The sequence below is a fragment of the Acartia tonsa genome, chromosome 9 (genome assembly GCF_053477335.1).
Source record: "Acartia tonsa isolate MP-2025a chromosome 9, ASM5347733v1, whole genome shotgun sequence".
Lineage (NCBI taxonomy): Eukaryota > Metazoa > Arthropoda > Copepoda > Calanoida > Acartiidae > Acartia > Acartia tonsa.
The window spans coordinates 8,997,833-9,021,602 of NC_137268.1; the positions used below are offsets into that span (position 1 = coordinate 8,997,833).

Here is a 23,770-nt window from a genome sequence, read left to right on the forward strand (position 1 = left end):
AGATGGACATATGTTATAAGAATCTTCACTAATAATTTCAGCTGTCTATCTTTCATAGGAGCCGAGAAAATCACGTTTCTCCAACTTTGTCTCGGACAGACGGACGGACATTTCGAATTATAGAGTAGCTTCGCTATTAAAAACATTAGAATATCAATAGCTGATTTTAATTAAATATTTTTTTAACGAATTTACGATAAGGAGTGGGGGGAGGGTAGGATGTTCCGTAGAGTGCTTGACTGGATAAGACTCAAATTTCAGGAATCGAAGGGGATAAGACAATGGCCGATAATTTGGTATACATCCACAATTATGATACACAAAATTACCCTATTGTTGAATGAAATTAGTGATTGAAACGTTTGAACACTCAACTTAATGAAGCAACCAATCAAGTTACCAAAGTTGTAAAGCGAATTAATAAAAGAACTTTTAATAAACTTTGGGGACTAGTGTAATAAATTAACAGCCCATTGTCCCCTCCCTCTCTGGCCAAATTTGCCTGTGTCAGCAATATTCTACAACAATGGCTACAACATGAAAACTTTGATTTACTTTCTATTGATATGAAATGAAAGGAGAAATTGCTTTTACAAAGCCAGGGAGACGTTTCCTGAAAATAAGTTTAATAAAATCATAGGTATAGTTTTAAAACGTTTGATTGCGTCAGAGAGTGAGCGGACATTAAACTGTAGATAACAATATTGAACCGTTATAGGTTTTTATTTTTCGTAAGTTTTAAAATTTGGTTCCTTTAATAGAAATGTGATTGGTTGGTTCAAAGAGTAGTGACAAAACTTTTCAACCAATAATTCTAATCAACAGAAGGGATATATTTTTCTTTCTTCCCTGCTTTATAGTATGCTTTTTTAGCCTTTTTAGAATCTGTAAGCTTTTTGTAGCGCCTTAAAATTAACGTCATACTGGCCTTCCATTGGTCAATTATGTATTGATGTATACTGCCTGCCATTGCATTGGTAATTTAGTCTGTGTATTTGCCTACCATTGGCAAATTTGTATTGTATTACGTCATTTCTTTAATAGGCGTATAATGTGTAAAAACGTTCAATAAGATGAATTTTTTATTTATTGATGTTTAGATTTTATTATAGAATAAATGTCTTAATTTTATTTTCTTGAAAAAAGATGGAAAATAATAAGTAGGGACTAAAACTTTATATTTCTTTCATAATTGATTCAAAACAGAAATTGTTATTTCATTATTTTTTTTTCACAAATATTTAACCATTTTAAGCATCATGATTTTCTTCCTAAAAGCAAGTAAAAATGAGTTAATTGTGAAAGCGGAGATTTTCTATAATCTATGATCGGTCTACATATACGTTATCAGTAATTCTGTTTCTCGTATTCATTCAAATCCGTTGGATAGGAACCGGTTCTCATCCATACGAAAAAACTAAGTCCAGCATCGTATTATATCCAGCTTTCTACGAATATAGAAATGTACAACCATAAGATTAAAACCAGTTTTTTTAGCCGGCGCCTTCGGCACCTCGGGGCTAAAAAAAACTAGTTTTAATCTCATAATTATACATTCTATATCCGCGGAAAGCCGTTTATAATACAATGCGAGAAATAACTATTCTATGATTTTTAAAATTGCGATTTACATTACATGTTTTTTTCTTCAGCTTATTTATGTAACTTTGCTTTTATGGATGTTGTCATCCTTGTTTTTTTCTTCAAATTTTACTATCCTTATATAAATAGTTAAAAAATTAAATGTGTTTATTAGATCTTTTCATGAAAATACTCTTTTTCGAATTTTAGTCTTCTGCTAACCTATAAAGTTACTTTAGGAGCCTAGAAATACATGTACAAAATTTCAGCTCTCTATCTCTACTGGCGACCTAGCGCCAGGCATGTAAAATATCAACAGATAACGGTAGCACGGCGGTTTTAACAATATCACAGCAATGTGCAGGTTTTAAGCTCTTCTGCATATTTTAATTTAAACACATAAGGGCAAAGATATATTATCCCAAAAATCTTTTGTCAAAGTCTACTCTACACCTAGCGCCAGTCAGTTTTCTAAAATCATGCCTTTTATACCTGTGAAAATAGAAATCGCCAGCACTAGGTGTAGAGTAGACTTTGACTAAAGATTTTTGGGATATTATATCTTTGGCCTTATGTGTTTAAATTGAAATATGCAGAACACTTAAATTCATCTTCCAAGCCACTCTCTAGGCATTTTAATTTTTTTTATGAAATAACGGTATTTCAAAACTGCCCTTTGAATAGGCCCAAAAAATATCTTTTTTTGTCACTTTTTTCATTGCTTATAGTTACAACTTATTAAGATATTATGCTCAGTTAAAAAAAATCGGCGCCTCCAGCACCAAAACCGGCAAAACTGGCAGTTAAACTTCTGTGCCCCTACTTGCCCCCCTCTTTGGTAAACAGTAGTTATCTCAAGAAGTAAAAGAGATATCAACACACAGAAAGAAAACTTTTTAAATAAAACTGAACTAAGTAACCATTACGCATTCAATTTTGGGACTTTCCTTCTAGGGGCTTGTGGAGCAAAAGACCCACCAAAACACTAATAATATGAGTTCTGAGCTTATTTTTAAAGATATCAACATGATTTTTTAAAAATCTTTTGTTACCATAATTGAACTCAGTAACATTTACAGATTTCATTTTGGGACTTTCCTTCTAGGGGCTTGTTTGGCAAAAGACCCCCAAAAACTAAAAATGTGAGTTCTGGACTTATTTTTAAAGATATCAACCTAATTTTTTTTTAGAAAACTTTTTTCACATAACCAAACTCAGCAACCTATATATATTTCATTTTGGGACTTCCCTTCCAGGTGCTAGTGGAGCAAAAGACCCCCCAAAACACAAAAAATATGAGTTCTGAGCTGATATTTAAAGATATCAAACTGATTTTTTTAAAGAAAACTTTTTAACATAACCAAACTCAGCAGGGGCGTCCAAGCTTTTTTTTTTTTGGGGGGGGGGGGGTAAAATTTGCTTGTGTGGGGGGGGGGGGTAATTACCCCCCCTGAAACCTGTTGGCCGGGGCAAATTTTGTTTACCTTCCCAAAATTTACCCCCAAATTTTTAAAGAAAATTTTTAAAATAAAACTCAACTCAGCAATGATTACACATTTCATTTTGGGACTTTCCTTTGAGGGGCTTGTGGAGCAAAAGACCCCCAAAAACACAAAAATATGAGTTCTGAGCTGATATTTAAAGAATTTTTTTAAAGGAAATTTTAACATAACCAAACTCAGCAGGGGCGTCCAAGCTTTTTTTTGGGGGTGGGGACACCCCCAAATTCGTTTGGGGGGGGGGGTAATCCCCACTTTACCCCCCATCTTGGACGTCTATGAAACTCAGTAATGTTTACAGATTTCATTTTAGGACTTTCCTTCTAGGGGCTAGTTGGACAAAAGACCTCCAAAACTAAAAATATGAGTTCTGAGCTTATTTTTAAAGATATCAACCTGATTTTTTTTTTGAAAACTTTGTTCACATAACCAAACTCAGTAACATTTACAGATTTCATTTTGGGACTTTCCTTCTAGGGGCTTGTTTGGCAAAAGACCCCCAAAAACTAAAAATATAAGTTCTGGACTTATTTTTAAAGATATCAACCATTTCGGAGGGGGTATTTTAGGAGGGGTAAACATTTTGAATACCCCTCAAAATAAAAAATCTCTAACAAAAAAATACCAAATATTTAATAAAATTTAAATTACCCCCCCCCCCAAAAAAAAAAAAAAATTTACCCTGGGGGCAAATTTTGTTTACCAACAGATTTCAGGGGGGGTAATTACCCACCCCCCCCCCTCCAAGCAAATTTTACCCCCCCCCCCCAAAAAAAAAGCTTGGAGTTGGACGCCCCTGCTGAGTTTGGTTATGTTAAAAAGTTTTCTTTAAAAAAATCAGTTTGATATCTTTAAATATCAGCTCAGAACTCATATTTTTTGTGTTTTGGGGGGTCTTTTGCTCCACAAGCCCCTCAAAGGAAAGTCCCAAAATGAAATGTGTAATCATTACTGAGTTCTGTTTTATTAAAAAAAATTTCTTTAAAAATATCAGGTTGATATCTTAAAAAATAGGCTCAGAACTCATATTTTTTGTGTTTTGGGGGGTCTTTTGCTCCACTAGCACCTGGAAGGAAAGTCCCAAAATGAAATATGTATAGGTTGCTGAGTTTGGTTATGTGAAGAAAGTTTTCCTAACAAAAATTAGGTTGATATCTTTAAAAATAAGTCCAGAACTCACATTTTTAGTTTTTGGGGGTCTTTTGCCAAACAAGCTCCTAGAAGGAAAGTCCTAAAATGAAATCTGTAAATGTTACTGAATTCAATTATGGTAACAAAAGATTTTTAAAAAATCAGGTTAATATCTTTAAAAATAAGCTCAGAACTCATATTATTAGTGTTTTGGTGGGTCTTTTGCTCCACAAGCCCCTAGAAGGAAAGTCCCAAAATTGAATGCGTAATGGTTACTTAGTTCAGTTTTATTTAAAAAGTTTTCTTTCTGTGTTGATATCTCTTTTACTTCTTGAGATAACTACTGTTTACCAAAGAGGGGGGCAAGTAGGGGCACAGAAGTTTAACTGCCAGTTTTTGCCAGTTTTGGTGCTGGAGGCGCCGATTTTTTTTAACTGAGCATAATATCTTAATAAGTTTTAACTATAAGCAATGAAAAAAGTGACAAAAAAAGATATTTTTTAGGCCTTTTCAAAGGGCAGTTTTGAAATCCCATTATTTCATAAAAAAAATTAAAATGCCTAGAGAATGGCTTGGAAGATGAATTTAAGTGTTCTGCATATTTCAATTTAAACACATAAGGCCAAAGATATAATATCCCAAAAATCTTTTGTCAAAGTCTACTCTACACCTAGCGCTGGCGATTTCTATTTTCACAGGTATAAAAGGCATGATTTTAGAAAACTGACTGGCGCTAGGTGTAGAGTAGACTTTGACAAAAGATTTTTGGGATAATATATCCTTGCCCTTATGTGTTTAAATTGAAATATGCAGAAGAGCTTAAAACCTGCACATTGCTGTGATATTGTTAAAACCGCCGTGCTACCGTTATCTGTTGATATTTTACATGCCTGGCGCTAGGTCGCCAGTAGAGATAGAGAGCTGAAATTTTGTACATGTATTTCTAGGCTCCTAAAGTAACTTTTTAGGTTAGCAGAAGACTAAAATTCGAAAAAGAGTATTTTCATGAAAAGATCTAGTGTTTATACATATAATAATTATATATAAAGTAGTAAGGTTTTTGATTGAAGCTTGAGATTTCAATAACAACTAAAATGATTAATATATCCTTTGGGTATTACTACTAACTTCCTTCTTTTCCTAACTTCTTACCCACTTCAATTTGGTTACAGCAAAAAAAACCCAAGTTTTACGACTACATTATGTCACTAAAATATTAAAGTTTTCAGCAATTTCAAATGGAATTAATTTGCTGAATTACGGCAACTGATATCTATAATACAAAGTAGAACGATGCCTGTCTGTCCGTCCGTCCATTTGTCTGTCTGTCCCTTAAGATCTCGGTAACCACTAGACCATTCGGATTCTACACTTCAGGGAATATACCTACTGGTCCTGTAGTAGTTTTAGGCTATTTTATTGGGGCGTGGGACACCCCCAACCCACCCAAAAATAAAAAAAAATCCCTCTTTTTTTTTGATGATGCAGATGATGAAGATCCCCCTCATTTTTTTTGATGATGCGGATGATGAAGATGAAACACCAATTATTTGGTGCTGCACCACATGTACTACATTTTTAAAAATTACATTCACTAGGGGCGAAGCCGCTAGTAACTATATAACTTACCTGAATAGTATACAATACTGAATCAAGAATAGCATAATGAGAATTTATCAAAACTCTGTCCTTCAAAACTTCCATCATTGAGAGATAATTCTAAAATAGAAAATGTTTAACAGTCAGGTGACTGAGCAAACACACAAATTTCCTTCTTTAAAAAAAGAATCTTTACTTTAAAAATCCCATAATATAAAGTAGTAAGCGTTTTTTGTCTGTACCGAAGGATCTCGCTAACCGCTGAACCGATATTGTTCTCCTTTACAGTGAAGCTTCTTACATGTCCTAGGAAGGTTTTAAACTATTTTTCGAGAGGGTGTCTTCACCCCCTTCTTCCCGAAAAAATAATTTTTATAACTCTTTTGAAACTCAAATTTAAAATAGGATGAGGTCGACTTTTCTTTTACTACCAGTGCAGTGCCCCTAGAGGCTTCTAGGGGCGTAGCCGCTAGTATTATAAAAATCATTCTCTTCAAGAGATTCAAAATTCAAAGACATATATTTTTTACCTCTTATTTTTTAACAGAACAAAGCTACGTAAAACTTAGCACTCTGTATGGAAAAACGTACAGCGAATCGACCTTATATGCACATAAGCTTCGCTTTTATCAACAATAGAACTTACTGATAAACTTACATTAGTTTTAAAAGTTTTGTATGTTCAGCCGTTTGGCAGCTAGCAGCCTTCAAGGTGCTTAGTTTTTTTTGAGATAATCTTTACCAGGAACATTTTACCGTGAAATGCATGCACTAGATCCAAAATTGAAGCACATTTGATGCCTAATAAAATGACGCCATACAAAATTACTAATGATAGGCCAGTATATATTTTACTATTGGTCAATTACAATGTATACTGGCCTATCAATGGTAATTAGTATTGTATGACGCCTTTTTATATTTTGCAGTATAAGCTGCTTCCCAAAATTTGAAAAACTTGTTGTAACTGTTTTACCTTTATTAATGTTACTTTTTCCTCTGTATCTTCTAACTCAATTAGCTTCCTAAAATACTCAGAATAAATAATACCCAAACGAATTGTTCCCTCACCCTTTTTATATTTTTAAAAAATAATGAAAGAATATCTTTAAAGGGGCGTTGTGCATTCCAATAATATATATTTTTTAAATGGGGATGGAGGAGGTACCCCAATTGCTGAAGAAATACACAGGTCCAATCGTTAAAGTTGTTCCGAAATCTGAAGTTTTAGACAAACATCGTATTACTTTGAAATTATCGGTATATCCTAAAACGCACAATATCACAAAAAAATCCACAGATAACACACACACATCCTTCTCACTGTGGGCTAGAATTGAATCAAGACAAAAGTAAGTGCCGAGCCCTGGGACCTATGTATGGTGAAAATAGACATAAAACCATGATGATTCCAGGTAAAACCAAAATATTTCAGCGGGGGCTTTTTGAGAAAATTAGATTTGAAAATTTCAAGTTAAATTTTCACCCCCTAGGAGTTGCCGCACAATCATGACAAGAAAAGCAAAGATTATTTATTTTAAATTTTGAACAAGTTCTTCATAAAACCACTCCTGAAGGGAGTTAATAAATGGCCATTTTTATCACTTGCTTTGCAAAGGTCACGAAAATTCAGCCTAAAATAAATCATATATAGAGAGGTTTTAAGAAGGACTTCATAAAAGCAAAGTTGTTCAAAATTTAAAATAAATAATATTTGCTTTTCTTGTCATGGTTACGCGACAACTCCTAGGGGGTGAAAATTGAACTTGAAATTTTCAAATCTAATTTTCTCAAAAAGCCCCCGCTGAAATATTTTGGTTTTACCTGGAATCATCATGGTTTTATGTCTATTTTCACCATACATAGGTCCCAGGGCTCGGCACTTACTTTTGTCTTGATTCAATTCTAGCCCACAGTGCTCTATAATACAAAGTAGCTTGATGTCTGTCCGTCCGTCCGTCTGTCTGTCCGTCCGTCTGAAGCTTAAGATCTCGGTAACCACTGAACCGATTGGATTCTACTCTTCAGGGTATATACCTATCGGTCCTGTGGTGGTTTTAAGCTATTTTCTTGGGGGGTGGGACACCCCAAACCCCCCAAAAAATGAAAATTTCCCCCTAAAAATTTTTTTTGTATTTTTTTCTAATTTTAATGTTTTTTAAGTTTTTATATAATTTTATATATGTTTTAAATTTTTTATATCTTTTTATATTTTTTTTATACTTTTTTATATTTTAAATTTTTTTTCTAGAGGCTAGGGGCGAAGCCGCTAGTTTAATATATAGTAAATCATACTTTATATCTGCATTCAATTCGTCTTCAAATAGCTTTGCCAATCTTCCTGCTGGATTATTCTCTAACCTAAAGAATTACCTGTAAAATTAAAGTAATGGTATAGTATCAAATGCTATGCAGATATCAAGTTAGTTCTTTTTAGTTCAGGATCTTAAGGGATAAGACGATGGACCATAAATTGATGTTGATAAAATAATTATCTCTTCTGTTTATTGAATTACTGGTTAAAATTTTTGGGCACTTTTGCAACTAATAATTCAATCACCAGACGCGAAAATTTTGTTTATCAACGTTGGGGATGTACAATGTACATCAATTTATTTTCCATAGTCTAATCCATTCTTTTGTAATATTTTTATTAAGTTCTGACACTCTATATGAGTTAATGTTCTTTGTCCTTCTTTCCTATCTTAGAGCTTCGCTTTTAGGGATACTGCCATCCTTGTTTAAATATACCTGTCATCCGTTGTAGCAGCATCAAGAGTGAAATAGTTACAAATTTTACTAAAATAAAATTACATTAGTTACCTATATTACAAAGCAGTCATTTTTTATGCAGTTTTAAAATATTCTCTTGTAGGGTGTGACATCCATAACCTTTGACTAAATGCCTCTTAAAAAAAAAGAATTAAAAAAAACCAGGAATATCATTTAGAAGGGGGGGGGGGATTTTGATTGCAACCACCATAATGAATAATTTTAATATAATTTAATTTTAACTGGCAGAACAAATAGAGGCATGAATATTGTTTTATACAGATCAATCAAAAAAGAAATAAGAATTGCCTTACCTCTTGCCATCATCGTTTATTCCATAAATGCCTTTATTTTCATCATCTGTCTCCTAAATGAAGATCTTTTATTGCCTATACAAATGACGTTACATTATTTTGATATGTATTCGGTATTTTTCTACCAAAAGTTTTTAAATTTATCCCCCAATTTTTCACTTTTTATTTAAGATAGCTAGCCGGTTCTTTTAGTAAGTAGTAGATGTAAATTTTTTCATAGAATTCAGATATGCAATCGGTTATTTGTAGACCTCTTATTTTTTAAGTAATTTAAGTTTTTCAAAAAAATAATTAAGTTGGTTTTAAGGTACTAAAACGCAACAAAATAAAAGAATAAAATGGCCAGTATGAACAAAAATAGTAAGATCTTTAATTTGACACCTTACTTTTAAAATTATGTTGAGTAATTATTGAAAAAATCAATTTTTTAACCTTGGTTTAATCAAAACTTTGAAGTAAAATATAATCTTCCACAGGCATAAAATATATGGGTTCATATATAACTTTAGAATCAGAAAAATATTATGAATTTATTGTAAGCTAAATTGAAAAAGTTTTATAAAACTATAATAAAAAATATAAGTTTATTTTAAGAATCATAATTTTCGGCTTTAAAGGGTTGAACAACTTGAAAACTTGGAACTTGAAATAAACCTAAATAAATATACATACAATGTAACAGATATTTTTTAAACACAAGAAACAATAAAGCATTTTTAACTGCATTGTTTTGAAGTTCATAAACAGATTGAAGCATATTTGTTCATAATTTTTCGTTCTTTACATGTTATGTAAGTATCACTATTTTCATTGTAGTATCTATTGTATATATTCTATGAACATTATCCTTTTTTTTGTCAATTTTATTGGTTGAGGTTTTGAGGTTAAGCATCCCGATTAGTCAATTTTTGAGACTTGTGATTGGCTAGTTTAATAGTTACAATTAAGTGTTACATGTAAAAAATAATACGTTAGGCCATTTTTATTATTTTTATTTTTTTACTTTTTTCAATTTTGCTTACAATGGATTCGTAATATTTTTCTGATTCTAAAGGTATATATGAACCCATATTTTTTATGCCTGTGGGAGATTATATTTTACTTCAAAGTTTTGATTAAACCAAGGTTAAAAAAATTGATTTCCTCAATAATTACTCAACAGAATTTTATAAGTAAGGTGTCAAATTAAAGATCTTACTATTTTTGTTAATACTGGCTATTTTCTTCTTTTATTTTGTTGCGTTTTAGTACCTTAAAACCGACTTAATTATTTTTTTTTAAAAACTTAAATTACTTTAAAAATAAGAGGTCTACAAAAAAACCGATTGCATATCTGAATTCTATCAAAAATTTTACATCTACTACTTACTAAAAGAACCGGCTAGCTATCTTAAATAAAAAGTGAAAAAGTTGATACGCCTTCTTTAAAAACTTTTGTCCGAAAAATCCCAAATTACGTCATTACATAGACTATTCTAACATGATGTCATTTACCATCAAACTGAGTTGTGCTTTTCCTAAGGACTTTGTCATTAACAAGAAGCACGTTGGGGTTAGTTGGTTGATTCTCTGCTCGAGTAGGTATGTATTGGTAATTCAGCGGTTTTCAGAAAGGAAAGAAAAATCTTATTTGGAATTTTGATTGGTTGACTCAAAATGTGTGTGTATGTAAATGTCTTTCTTTGATAAGGTTTCGTAGACGACTATTTGTTTTGATTTTTGAGAATTGTATACGGCATTTTCTTCAATGTGCGCTTTGGTCTGCTAATATGTCACATAGCGATTCTAGAGCAAGAAACTTTAACTTTCAGCAATCAACAAACGAAAACTTCAGTCCTATGTAATTTTGGGTCCAGAATCATAATCTGTTAAAACTAAAATCCTATGTCTTCCTATTTGCAATAAAATCGCATTAAAATTGCAACAAATATTTGCGATACCTTATTTTCATCTTATAAGAAACAATAATCCATTTTGCTAAAACAAAAATTAAAGTTAACCATTTATTAAATACTTTCATATCTTTAGATTTGCAAAAAAAAATATTTTTTTTGCAGAATAATGCCATTTTTGTCAGCGATATAAAAAGTCTCCTAAAAAATAGAATGTTAGAAAAAAAAGTAAATGTAAGGATTATAATATGTTTTTCTGAAGTCTTTTAATAAATTTATACAGTAAAAACCAGAATTGTGCAACTTATTTGAATGAAAAGCCAAAAAACGTAATTTGCAAAAAAATTGCAACCCCTAAATCACATAGACAAATAAACTTTTAACCAATCTAAAGTAATATGTTTTAAAAAACATTAAAAAATATTAATCTTTTATTAAATGAAGTTTTTTGAAAAGTTCTAATTAAATAGAACAGGGCAAAATAATTTTTTCAAAATGTAAACAAACACTTAACTTTGAATATTTCTATAGTTTTTCTAAAACTTAAAAATCAAATTGTACTCAAAATCAATATTTTGTTTGTTAAATCTTCTTGTGGCGAGATTTTTAAATGTTACTTTTTCATACGTATTGAATAATCATAAAAAAAAGAAAAAAAATTGCATTAAGCCGATTCAAATATATTAAATATTTCCTTATTAAGGCAGCAAAATAAAAAAAAGGTGTAAAATAAATATAATTTATTTTTATTTTTTAAGCTGTCTAACTTTAAAAAAAAATTTATAACACGATTTTTGCAAAAAAAGATAATTTTTCATTAAAAGGAAGTTTTGTTTACTAAATCAGCTGTTATCATAGAATATACAGTTTTCTTATGTTGGGCTAAGAATAGTAATTTCAAGGGATCGACAGCCGCACACAAGCCTCAAATTCCGCAGGTGTGGAAAATAAAGATTTTAATAAGGAGAATGGCTGTTAAGAAACATGTTTAGATATCCAGCTTAATTCTAAAGTTATAATATGACGATTTCACTGAGGCTTACCCGCAGCTTCTAAACCCTGTTAATTTCAATTAAAAACTATATTTATATTAATAAGATTAAGTTTAAAAATTGCATTAACATACTAGGATCATAAATTTAGATCGCACTCTCATTTCAATTGTGTGAAAAATGAAGTTATGCCCCCTGTTCCCTCCAAACAGTAATTATTTGGACGCCCCAAAAATAGACATTAAAAACAAGAATGACAACATCCATAAAATCGAAGCTCTGAAACAGTTTAAAAACGAAGTTTAACACCTGTAGATTGTCAGAACTCATTAATCAATTTATAAAAGACGAAAAAATTGTAAGTAAATTTGTTAAAAACTGCTGAAATACAGGATAATATTTAAGGACAATCATACATTTTTAGGAGGTGATTATAGAGATGCTTCACTTATGGAATTGTACTTTGTTGTCCTAGGAATCAGTATTCCAAAAATCAGATCAATCGGATAATAACATCACATACAAATTTGTTGTTAAAAAAGTAAAAAACGACATGTTTAAAATGGACATACAGACATTCTGGTATTGAATATAGTGTTGCTACGCTTTCTAAATTGTACCTTACTATGAAAGGAATCAATATATGAAGTTTCAAATTGATAGGACAACTTTAACATGCCATAATTAACGAAATGAGCTATCCGTTCCGGACGAACAGACTGACCAACCCTAATTATAGAAAAACTCGCTTTTAATAATGATAAAAAAGCTTCGCGCTTTGATATATACAAGCAGCTGCGCCCCTAGCATCTAGAAGCTCTATTCTAAAGGATAAATAAGGGCAGAAAATAGCCTTACACCATACCCAGACTATAAAATAGAATAGCCTAAAACCACCTCAGAACCTATAGGAAGCTTCAATGTAAAGAAGAACCATATCGGGTCAGCGATTAGCAAGATCCTTCGCTACAGACAAAAAAAGCTTACTACTTTAAATAATATTAGCGGTTACGCCCCTAGAAGCCTCTAGGAGCACTTAATTTAGGAGGGGGAAAAGTCTACCTCATCCCATATTAAATTTGAGTTTCAAAAGAATAAAAAATATTTTTTGGGGGGGGGAGTGGGGTGAAGACACCCTCTCCAAAAATAGTTTAAAACCTTCCCAGAACCTATAAGAAGCTTCACTGTAAAGGAGAACAATATCGGTTCAGCGGTTCGCGAGATCCTTCGGGACAGACAAAAAACGCTTACTACTTTATATAATAGGAAGATAATCACATTTTAATTCAATAAATTATGGCCTTTCAATTAGTGTTAAGAGGGGGGGGGGGGGGAGTTCTGACACTTTTGCGTAAACAGTGATTATAAGCTTTGTCTTTAGAGTGAGAGGAGAGATTATTTCACAAAAAAATTTCCTTTTGTGATGTAGTTTTCCTATTTAAAAAAAAATAATTTATTTGGCCTCCAGGTTTAGATACTGCTAGCCTCCAGGTTGATTTTGGACAGGTAAAAAAATTTCAAGTTAGAAAAAAACTTATTTAACTTACTTTATGGATAGTATGAACTGATTTGAAAAAAAAAAATTAAACCAGTTTCAGGTACTGCAGGGCTCCAGGTGGATCCTGGACAGGTAAAAACTGAAAATTTTTAATTTTGAAGTCAGAATAAAACTTATTTAACAAAAGTTGATACTTTATGGGCAGTATGAACTAATTTAAAAAAAGTTTTTTAAATCAGGCTCCATGTTCAGGTACTGCAAAACTGAAAATTTTCACTATTTAAGTTAGAAAAAAACTTTTTTAACAAAAGTTGCTACTTTATGGATGGTATGAACTAACTTGAAGAAAATTTTGAAATTAGACTTAATGTTCAGGTACCGCAGGCCTCCAGGTGGATCCTGGACAGTTAAAAACTAAAATTTCTACTATTTAATTTACTGGTGGCTTTGCCCCAAGAAGTAATTTATAAAAATGTAGTACATGGGGTGGATCATTATCTTCATCATTTGCATCATCAAAAAAAATTTGAGGCACTGGCTCTACATTTCAAAAAAAAATGAGAGGGATTTTTTTTTATTTTTGGGGGGGTTGGGGGTGTCCCACGCCAAAAGAAAATAACCTAAAACCACCACAGGACCTATACAGGTATATACCCTGAAGAGAAGAATACGATCGGTTCAGTGGTTACCGAGATCTTAAGCTTATTAGGTAAACTAGCTAAAAAGTAGCAGGTTTTAAAATAAGGTTTGTTCTAACTTAAATAGTAAAAATTTTCAGTTTTTTACTGTCCAGGATCCACCTGGAGGCCTGCAGTAACTGAACATGGATCCTGAATACAAGATTTTCTTCAAGTTAGTTCATACCATCCATAAAGTAGCAACTTTTGTTAAAAAAGTTTTTTTCTAACTTAAATAGTGAAAATTTTCAGTTTTTAACTGTCCAGGGTCCACCTGGAGGCTTGCAGTACCTGTACATGGAGCCTGATTTAAAAACTTTCTTCAAATTAGTTCATGCTGCCCATAAAGTAGCAACTTTTGTTAAATAAGTTTTATTCTGACTTTAAAAGTAAAAATTTTAAGTTTTTACCTGTCCAGGATCCACCTAGAGGCCTGCAGTACCTGAACCTGGAGCATGATTTCAAAATTTTCTTCAAATAAGTTCAAACTGCCCATAAAGTAGCAACTTTTGTTAAATAAGTTTTGTTCTGACTTGAACTTTTTTTACCTGTCCAGAATCCACCTGGAGGCCTGCAGTACCTGGACCTGGAGGCAAATCCTAATTTTTTTGAATAGGAAAACTACATCCCAAAAGGAAACTTTTTTGTAAAATAATTTATCCTCTCACTCCAAAGACAAAGCCTATAATCACTGTTTACGTAAAAGTGTTAGAACTCCCCCCCCCCCCCATTTATAAAAATTTTAACATTTAACCTAGATAATTTTAACTTTCCTTTCTGACTACTGCATCTGGGCCTTTTTTTTCATTTGCAAATTGAATACATGTTTGCGGGAGATAATTTAAATTTCGTCTTGGTTACCGCAAAATAATGCGGCACTGCTATGACTGTAATAAAAAAACTCCAATGCTAATTGCCTAATAACACTTTTTTTATAAATGATTATATCTTATAAAATCAAATACGAACGCTATTACATTAAAAATCTTTTATAAATTACAACAAATTAATATTATTTTTTTACCACTGGGAGTTATTTATGTGAATGTTGTGAACATATTAGCAGACAATTATTTATTTCAAATTAACAAAGGTAAAATTTTCAGGGATATAAAAAATAGGTTTAGAATTTTTTTCATTTCGAAAGATAATCTAATTAATTGTCAATAATCGTATTTCAATTTAATATATTTTTGATAGGCAATATATTAATCCTAAAAATTGAAAGTCGTCTTAGTGATTTTAATGATAAGGATTTTAATTTTTTTTTTAAATTAAATATCTCTGAAGAAGGGGAAAGAAGGATTTAACTGTAAATGAAAACATGAAATATAGGCCTTAATTTTGTCGCCACACTTTGCGGATTCTTGCGGAAAGGTGTGGATAGTATAATTCGCCTCTGCATCTATGTGATGTGGCAAGCACATTCCTTTAGTGTGCTTGGGTTCTTTTGTTTGAATGAAAAGAAAGATTCATTCTTGAGAATAATGTATTGTTTTTGGGCTAAGTGAGAGCTTGTGTAGTGGAAAAGGGGGCTGTATGAATTCTCAGAATAGGTATGAGTGTTTTTTATCCATTTTAAAACCACCCGAATGTACATAATTGCGTGTACAATCGTATTTTTTTAGATGTATATAGTCATTTTTTAAAATTAAAAATAAGCGAAAATTAACTAAACATATTTTTTAGAAACTAAAATATTTTTTTCTTTTTGCGAAGTAGATTGGATTTTTTTAGAACACTGCACACCAAAGTGTTTGAGAATGAAAAATTTAACTCTTTTTTAAGAGTAAAGTATTTTCTTGATTATCTTTATATGAAATGTATTAAAATTTAACTAATTATGTTTTTTTTTTATTGCAGATATTAAACTGCTTCTATAAGTTTTCAATAAAACAATTGACTGCTGAATTCATCCCTTTCCTGGCCAAGCATATCTATAATCTAGGCATCTGTATATGTCCTAGCTAAAAAGTCGGCTGATCAGTAAACAGCCGCGACTAGGTACTTTAAGGAAAACCACTAAGGGATTATTTTCTATTAATTATTTTTGGGGGGAAGATTCATTACCCAGGGAGGAAGGAGACATTGGGTGTTTATTACACTATTCCCCAAAGTTTTATAATTACGTTTTCTTATTCGTTAGCTTTATAACTTTGAGGACCTTTATCGAATTTTGATTGGTTTGCTCATTAAGTTCAGTGGCCAAACGTCTCAACCACTAATTGTTAAATACAAAAGGGTAACTTTTGTGTATCAACATTTAGGATGTATATCAATATATCGGCCATTGTCTTATCACTTTAGATTCCTGTTCATTACCTTCTCTTCTTCTGATTCATCTGTTTCAGAATCGTGAGCTAAGCTAAAATGTCTGGATGCAAACTCCTTTCTCTAAATATTCAAACAATATCTATGGGTATAGCCTCGCAGGGTTAGTAATATTTAGAAAAAACAACTTAAGATATTATATGAATCAAAAAACAATTTGATATCTGACTGTCCGTCTGTTTGCCCGCCCGAAAAAAACAAAAAAAAAACAATTAGGTTTTGCTTTTTAGGAAATGTCTCTTTTAACAATAGCATGAAGTTTGGTATTATGCCCTTTTCAAGGATAGAAATATAAAACCTAAAATAGGACATACCTCCTGTTGAGACAGAAAGCTAGGACGTCCTAAATTACCTTTTCTTCGGCAGTTTTCTTTTCATTGGATGCCCTTGAAAAAATATGAAATAAATATGGATGTGTGTATATTCATTTCTGTTTTTAACCAAGTGATATTTAAACAAGAAGATAGAGAGGATATTATTTATGTATATTATATAATCCCCTAAATGTGGTTCAAACATACCCCATACAAATTAAAAGCTATAAGGAATATTTATGTACAGTTCTAGGGCCAATTTTAGGAAGGGTAGTGGTACCATCCCCCCAAAATAGTTCAAAACCTTGCCAGAACCATTCGGTCTAGTGGTAGTTTTTGATACAAACAAACGCAGACAAAGAGACAGACAAACACCCTAACACTTTCATATTATAACTTTTCTGTTTCAATTAATTTTACCTTTGTTGATAATTGCTTTTGATAAGAGATATTTCACTAATTCTCTTGGTATTATTCTCATGTATTATACAACTTTCACTCTTTCTGCGAGATATCTGGGTACTGAATTTAAACAAGGATGACAACATATATAAAAAAACTTAATCTTATAATTGTACATTTTTATTTTCGTAGAAAGCAGTTTATAATACAATGCTAGACATAGTTTTTTCGTATGGATGAGAACCGGTTCCTATCCACCGGATTCGAATGAATACAAGAAAACCTTTTTTAAAGCATCCCGAATGACCTCACAATAAAATTGTGCAATATTATAATATGACGTCATTAGGGATTTTTCGGCCAAAAGTTTTAAAATGTATTTCCTTTTTTTCAAATGCACCAAAAAGAGCTTCTTCATAATTTTGCTCTATTAATAATTTAGATGTTTCGAATGGGACATACCTTTTAGGAAAGTTGACTAAAAATATTTATAAACATGACCTTTTTAATACCAAGCTGACCTGCAAATTACTCAGCTAGTGCATATGAATATTGCTATTGTTTTGCCCGTCTGTATGTTAATTATGCTTTTAAAATGGATCTTGGACAAAGAAGCTTCAGACATTCTACATCCGCGGAAAGCAGTTTACATTACGATGAAAGAAATAACTATTATTAATTAAAAGTTTTATTGTAAATAATGACATCTTTGGCCATTGAAAGGAATACAAATATCCGCACAATATATTGTAAATTGAAGAATCAATCTTCGTAAAAATATTGGGATCCAGATAGTTTAAAGTCTGCAATGACATACATATCCAAATAGACGTGATTTTTATGAAACTACTCTATTAGTAAAATAATTTTCTTTTCTATTATAATTTTTTTCCCTGAACATTGCAATTTTATTATATACAATATTAAAAGATTTAACCTAGTCTAAAAGAGAATTTAAAATTTGTAATAATGTGTTATTTTACTAAATACAGAGAATATTGCATCAAAAATAAATGGCGTAACGGGCAATTTTGAAACTAAATTTATACACAAAAAGACAAATTACATCACTTTAGATTACTATCATTTAATTCTAATCGGCTGTACAGGTGTTTTTTAAAAGCGAATCTTTTCTATAATTAGGGTCGGTCCGTCCGTCCGTCCGTCCGTAACGGATAGCTTTTTTCGTTAATTTAGGCATGTTAGAATTGTCCTATCGATTTCAAATTTTGCATGGTGATTCCTTTAGTAGTTAGGTACGATTTAGAAAGCGTAACAACTCTATAATCATTACCAAAATGTCCGTACGTCCATTTTAAACATGTTGTTTTTTTTACTTTTTTAACAACAAATTTTTATGTGATCTAATCATCCGATTGATCTGATTTTTGGTATATTGATTCCTGGGACAACAAAGTATAATGTTATAAGCGAAGCAACTCTATAATCAAGTCCTAAATATGTAAGTATGTCCAACATTATCCTGTATAAAGCAATTTTTCAACAAATTTACTTACAATTTTTCTTCAACTCTTATACATTTATATTCTGATTATTCAGTTCTGACACTATATAAGTGTTCATGTCCGTTTGTCCTACCGTTTCAGTGCTTCGCTTTTATGGATGTTGTCATCCTTGTTTTTTTGTATCGCAGCTACTCTAAATTTTGAGTTAGGCCGTACCTTTGCCTGTTTGAGATGAGAAAATTAAGCACAAATCACTTTAATAACATGGGTTTTAAGCATATTAAATTAATTATATTAAAATTGCTTAAAAGTAAATTAACTGTGCGCCGTAGGTATTCGTTGATTTTTTCTTTAATGTTTGATAAAAAAGATAAAAGCTGATTTAGTAAAAATCACAATCATATCTAAACAATGTAAAACATATAATGCATAAACAAGTTTTCAATCATGATAAAATATTTATTCATACTCCTTAATTTTCCATAATAATCGTTAAGCTGATTTATTTTTGTTGCCTTTTATGAATATTGTTATACTGGTTTACACTTCTCTTTCATTCAAATGGATGTAGAATATACGTGGATATAATGTAAGGAAATAAATTGTCGTTTATTTCCCCTGTCATTTATTGGTAAATTCTTTTATACAGCAGGAGGGTATGGAATTCGGTATAGTGGGAGGGATGGGAGAATTGTTATTTTAGCCCACTGCATGTTTAACTTTATTAGAGAAAATGAAAATCTGGTGTAAGATCCAAGTATTAATAAATCCGTTTACAATCAGGTAGTGAGATCTTAATCTGGAGCTTATATTAATTCATCCACTTTTATCTCCTCCCTACCCCTCCCCCCTCTCCTTAAATTCAGGGATCTAATGAGATTAGACAATGACCGATAAATTGATGCACGTCACCAATGATTATAAACTAAATTACCCTTTTTGTAGATTACAATAAGTGGTTGAAACATTGTGACACGCACTTAATGAACCAAACAATCAAAATCCATTAAAGCCCCCAATGTTGTTAAGCCAACAAAGAAGACAATATTGTAATAAACAGCCCAATATCTCTCCCCTGCCTTAAATCCCATCAAAATGTCAGAAATTTGAATTTTGTATTTCCATGAATAAAGAGTTTCTGCTCTTTTACTTATAAACCCCCCTTTCTGCACGCCTCTACTTTAAGTGAAATAATCTGAACATAAAATTCTTAAGTTTCTTTTTTTTATACTGTATTAAACTTTACTATTGTATGCTTATTAATTGTTTGTACTTCATTGTACCACGTGTTAAATAATAAATTTAAATAAACTACCTTTTTCTTTTTTCTTTAGCATTTTCATCATTTGAGGAAACCTTAAGTATAAAAATTTAAAATCATTATAAAATTTCATTTTCATCTCGAGATAAAATTTAAGATTTTAAAGTTTTTGTATCCGCGGTAAGTTGTCTCTAATACAATGCGATAAATAGCCATATTATCTACGCGACAGTCGCCTGGAAGCTGTAAGGAAATCAACCTGCTACTATTTAAAATTGATCTAGAAGTAAAAAATATGGCAATCTCTCTTTTTTTTAAAAAATGCAAGGCATCCAAGCAAGTTTATATTTGAGTCTAATTCTCGGCTGCCGAGCCCTGATAAAACTGATGAATGAATACCTTCAAATTTGGCAAATAAACAGCTTCTTTTCGTATATCATTGACACTATGAATTGACTTGGTACTAAAATAAGTATAAATAGTTTAAAGAGTATTTTCAGGTTTTATTATATTTTTTAGATACTGAGTTAGAGTAAGTTAGAGTCCTTATTAGGGTCAATGAAAGGTCGGATGAGTAGAAGAGGTCAACTCATCCGACCTTTCATTGACCCTAATAAGGACTCTAATTTAGGTGAAATTTTTCTAGGTAAGAAAAATTTTTAGGAAACATTCTGCCTTATTAAGCAACTTATATATTAAGCTTAAAAAATCTTTGGGGAAACCATCTAACCTAGTCAGGTTTTTTTCAGTCTTATTTTTAGTGTATATAAAAAAAATAGGAAGCTGTAAGAGAGTGACGTATTAGCTCCCCTCCTCAGGTCCCCCCTTCTCCCCCTAAGTTCTATTAAAGACTAGCTGGGTAACAGATCATTCGGTGTTAAAGCCTTCATTTTTAAGCTAAAACAAGGACAATTAAAATCATGCAACACGGTAACATAGATAAATCAAAACAGAAGTCTTTATAATATATGTCTGTAAAAATATATAAAGCAACAAAAAGCTACCTGTTAAGAATCTTATCAACCCAAGACACCTTTCTTTTGGACAAATCCACAAATTCAGCATCCAAATTATTTGATGGATTTTCTTGATTTTTAATTTGATATGATATATCTTTTGAAGATTTTCTCCAAGATAATCCTGTTGATATCTTTCTTAAAATACTATGTGTTGATTCTTTTTTCTTTGGATTCTCTTTTTGGTTGGATGATTGACTTGAAATTGATTCCATTCTGTCAGTATCAGTTTTGGTTTCTTGTTTGTCTTAGCAAGTAATCAGAAAAATGATTATTAAAACAAGTAAGACATAGATATATTTGTTGAGTAGCGCATCTACTCTATGATTAGGGTTTATATTTATACACTAAATGCTTACATAAACATATATATATTCTTACATAAAATATATTTAAATATTTATTAACATCTCATAAGTCATAATATTTTTAACATCAGTACTGTATTACAGCAAGCAGACTTTGAAATCCAAACTTTATCTGTCAAACCTTAAAGCATGGTATTGGCTTGCAATTTGTTGGGAGGGAGAAGGAGAGGGGGGGGTGCACTACTCAACAGGCAATTTAAATGAATAATCCGATTTGTTCCCTTAATCTAAAAAGCTCCTATAAAACAGCAAAACTGTACAATTAAGGTTGCTGTACTTCTTGTTGACACAATTATCCCTGTATTCTTTAATCTTATCTTCCTTGTTGTATTAATAGTTTTCCTGAATACTTTTACCTATTCCAGTTTCTGTCACCATGCTTTCTTCATATCTCTTTATTGGAGTATAAATTTGAAGCCAGCTGTCATCTTTTTCAGTGTCTATTGTAGTTTCAATGTCATCTTTGATAGTTGGAATATCCTCGTGAATGATTCTTGTTACCAGTTGTGATTTGGTTTGATCTTCTAATGTTAAATCATAGAAAGCTATAGACAAAGCAATTAATTGGTAATAGTTATTTATCGCATCAAATTATAGACAGCTTTCCGTGGATATTGGAAAAAACATATTAAACATTAAAACCATTTTTGTTAGCCCCGAAGAGCCGGAGTCCCGGTCTAACAAAACTGGTATTTATTTTATGATTATTTTTTTAGATTTCGGAAAAAATGACTGTAATACGATGCTATACATGATTTTTCGGTATGGCTGAAAACCGGTCCTAATACATTGGATATAAATAGGTTTCGAAGTTATACGGAAAAAATTAATATCTTTTATTATTGGCAATTTTACAAAGAAAAAAGTTCTCTTCTAAAATTATCAAGTGCATTAAAAGTCATTGACCTTAATGGATAAGACAATGGCCGATAACTTGAAGATACACAAAATTACCCTTCTGTAGATTAAAATTAGTGGTTGAAACTTTTGAACACTCAACTTAATGAAACAACCTATCAATTCATTATAGTCCCCAAAGTTGTAAAGCCAACGTTTTCTGAAAACTTTGGGGACTAATATAATAAACAATCCATTGTCACCTCTATCACTGGCATTACAAGCATTTCATCTATAGTAATCTATGTGATAAACCTTCTTCAAGAATGACATTATTTGAAATTTTTCTCCAACTCGGATCTGATGATATCTTTCTGCAGGTAATCTTCCTTCTGTTGGCTTCTTGAACCTTTAACAATACTGAACCAGTGGCGTGCAAAGGGTTTTGCTAGGGTGATGCACGATACGCAATCAAAAATTTTTACACTCCCCACTTAAACTCCACTTAAACCAAAATCAAGAGGTGCATAGGGGTTTAAGATTTAGGGTGGGGGGGGGGGGGTACAATACAGCCAGACACTTAGATCACATGATAATAGTATTTATGCTTACTTATAGTCAAAATATGGATATAAATATCAACCAGCTAAATGAGCTCTTATAAAAGTCAATAAAAAATCAGCTGATCATTTTATTAAAGGTAGGAGGAGGGTTGTCAACTGATAAAATATAGTATTCTGCCTGTAATTGTACTAACATATTTTTCTTCAACATCTAGGATGATAGTTTTGTCTTCTAGTGTTTCTTCTTCATTGCTATCAATATTCATATTGTAATCCTGTAAAAGAGAGCGAAGTCTTGACAATAACAACAACTACCATAAAAGCAAAGCTCTAAAAAAAGGATTGACAAGCCAATAACTACTCATGTAGTGTGTCAGAACATTATTTTGTAAGTCTAAACAAAATTGATCTTAAATTGTTGCAAAATTGCATAAATATAGGATACTATATAAGAATATAAGAACATATTTTATTTATAGGATGTAGTCATAGAGATGCTTTGCTTAAAATAATGGAAATGTTTTCCTAGGAATCATCATATATGGATAGGACAAAAAGTTGTTGTCTAAAAAGTAAAAATTCTGCATATTTCAAATGGAAATAAGACTTTCTGCTAACGACTATAGAGTTGCTACGGTTTCCAAATCGTAATAAATTGTTGAATTCATCAGGCAAAGTTTTAAGTCGATAGTACAATTCTATCGCGTATAGATTAACGAAAAAGAGCTATCTGTTACGAACGAACATGTAGACGGATGGACCGATCTTAATTATAGAAAAGCCCCACTTTAAAGCTAAAAATATTATAAAAAAAAGTTTTAGAACAAATTAATGCCATTTGTGTTTTACTATGATTAGCAAAAATCTACATATTTATGTTGACATTAAAACGACACAAGTAATCGACAGGGTAAGTAAATTTGACATAATTGGACCTGTAAAATCCATAAAAAATAAACCCATATTCGATGTGGTAATTGATATTTACTTCACTGTCAAATGCTTTAAGAAATCATAAATTTAATAGATTCGAAAAAAATCATTCCTTATAAATTTTTGTTTGGAATATAAAGTATTAACCAAAGATTTAATAATAAATTATCAATAATTATAAATAAGATAAAAAATGATTTTACAATTTGACAAGTTTATTTAAATAAAATCATTTTAAAAATATTTATTTGCGACATCTTGTGGGTATATTTAGCATTTGTCCGGTATTTTTCAGTAACGAGTCCTTATCATAAATAAATACAT

At 31.3% G+C, this 23,770-nt stretch overlaps 2 protein-coding genes across 3 annotated transcripts in view; one reads left to right on the plus strand and one right to left on the minus strand.

Annotated features, from left to right (window-relative positions):
- LOC145328169 (uncharacterized) overlaps positions 1 to 23,770 on the plus strand; it is a 183,478-nt gene that overhangs the window by 146,177 nt on the left and 13,531 nt on the right. The window lies entirely within an intron of this gene.
- LOC145328529 (uncharacterized) lies at positions 1,162 to 22,779 on the minus strand. The gene is made up of 14 exons (XM_080172241.1): positions 22,692 to 22,779; positions 21,470 to 21,658; positions 20,734 to 20,992; positions 20,129 to 20,192; positions 19,784 to 19,824; positions 17,021 to 17,122; positions 16,639 to 16,672; positions 16,278 to 16,349; positions 8,897 to 8,949; positions 8,562 to 8,609; positions 8,106 to 8,171; positions 6,787 to 6,835; positions 5,841 to 5,930; positions 1,162 to 1,271 (listed from the first exon to the last, which is right to left on the minus strand). The coding sequence occupies exons 1-14, from the start codon at positions 22,777 to 22,779 to the stop codon at positions 1,251 to 1,253; spliced, it is 1,176 nt and encodes a 391-aa protein (XP_080028367.1). The 3' UTR covers positions 1,162 to 1,250.

Coding starts and splice junctions, on each gene's coding strand:
- LOC145328529 (XM_080172241.1), bottom strand. CDS start 22,779: ATGAATATTGATAGCAATGAAGAAGAAACACTAGAAGACAAAACTATC. Junction 8,610..8,896: donor ATAAACGATGATGGCAAGAG/GTAAGGCAATTC, acceptor ATTTTATTTTAG/TAAAATTTGTAACTATTTCA. Junction 5,931..6,786: donor AAAAAGTAACATTAATAAAG/GTAAAACAGTTA, acceptor TTTCTATTTTAG/AATTATCTCTCAATGATGGA.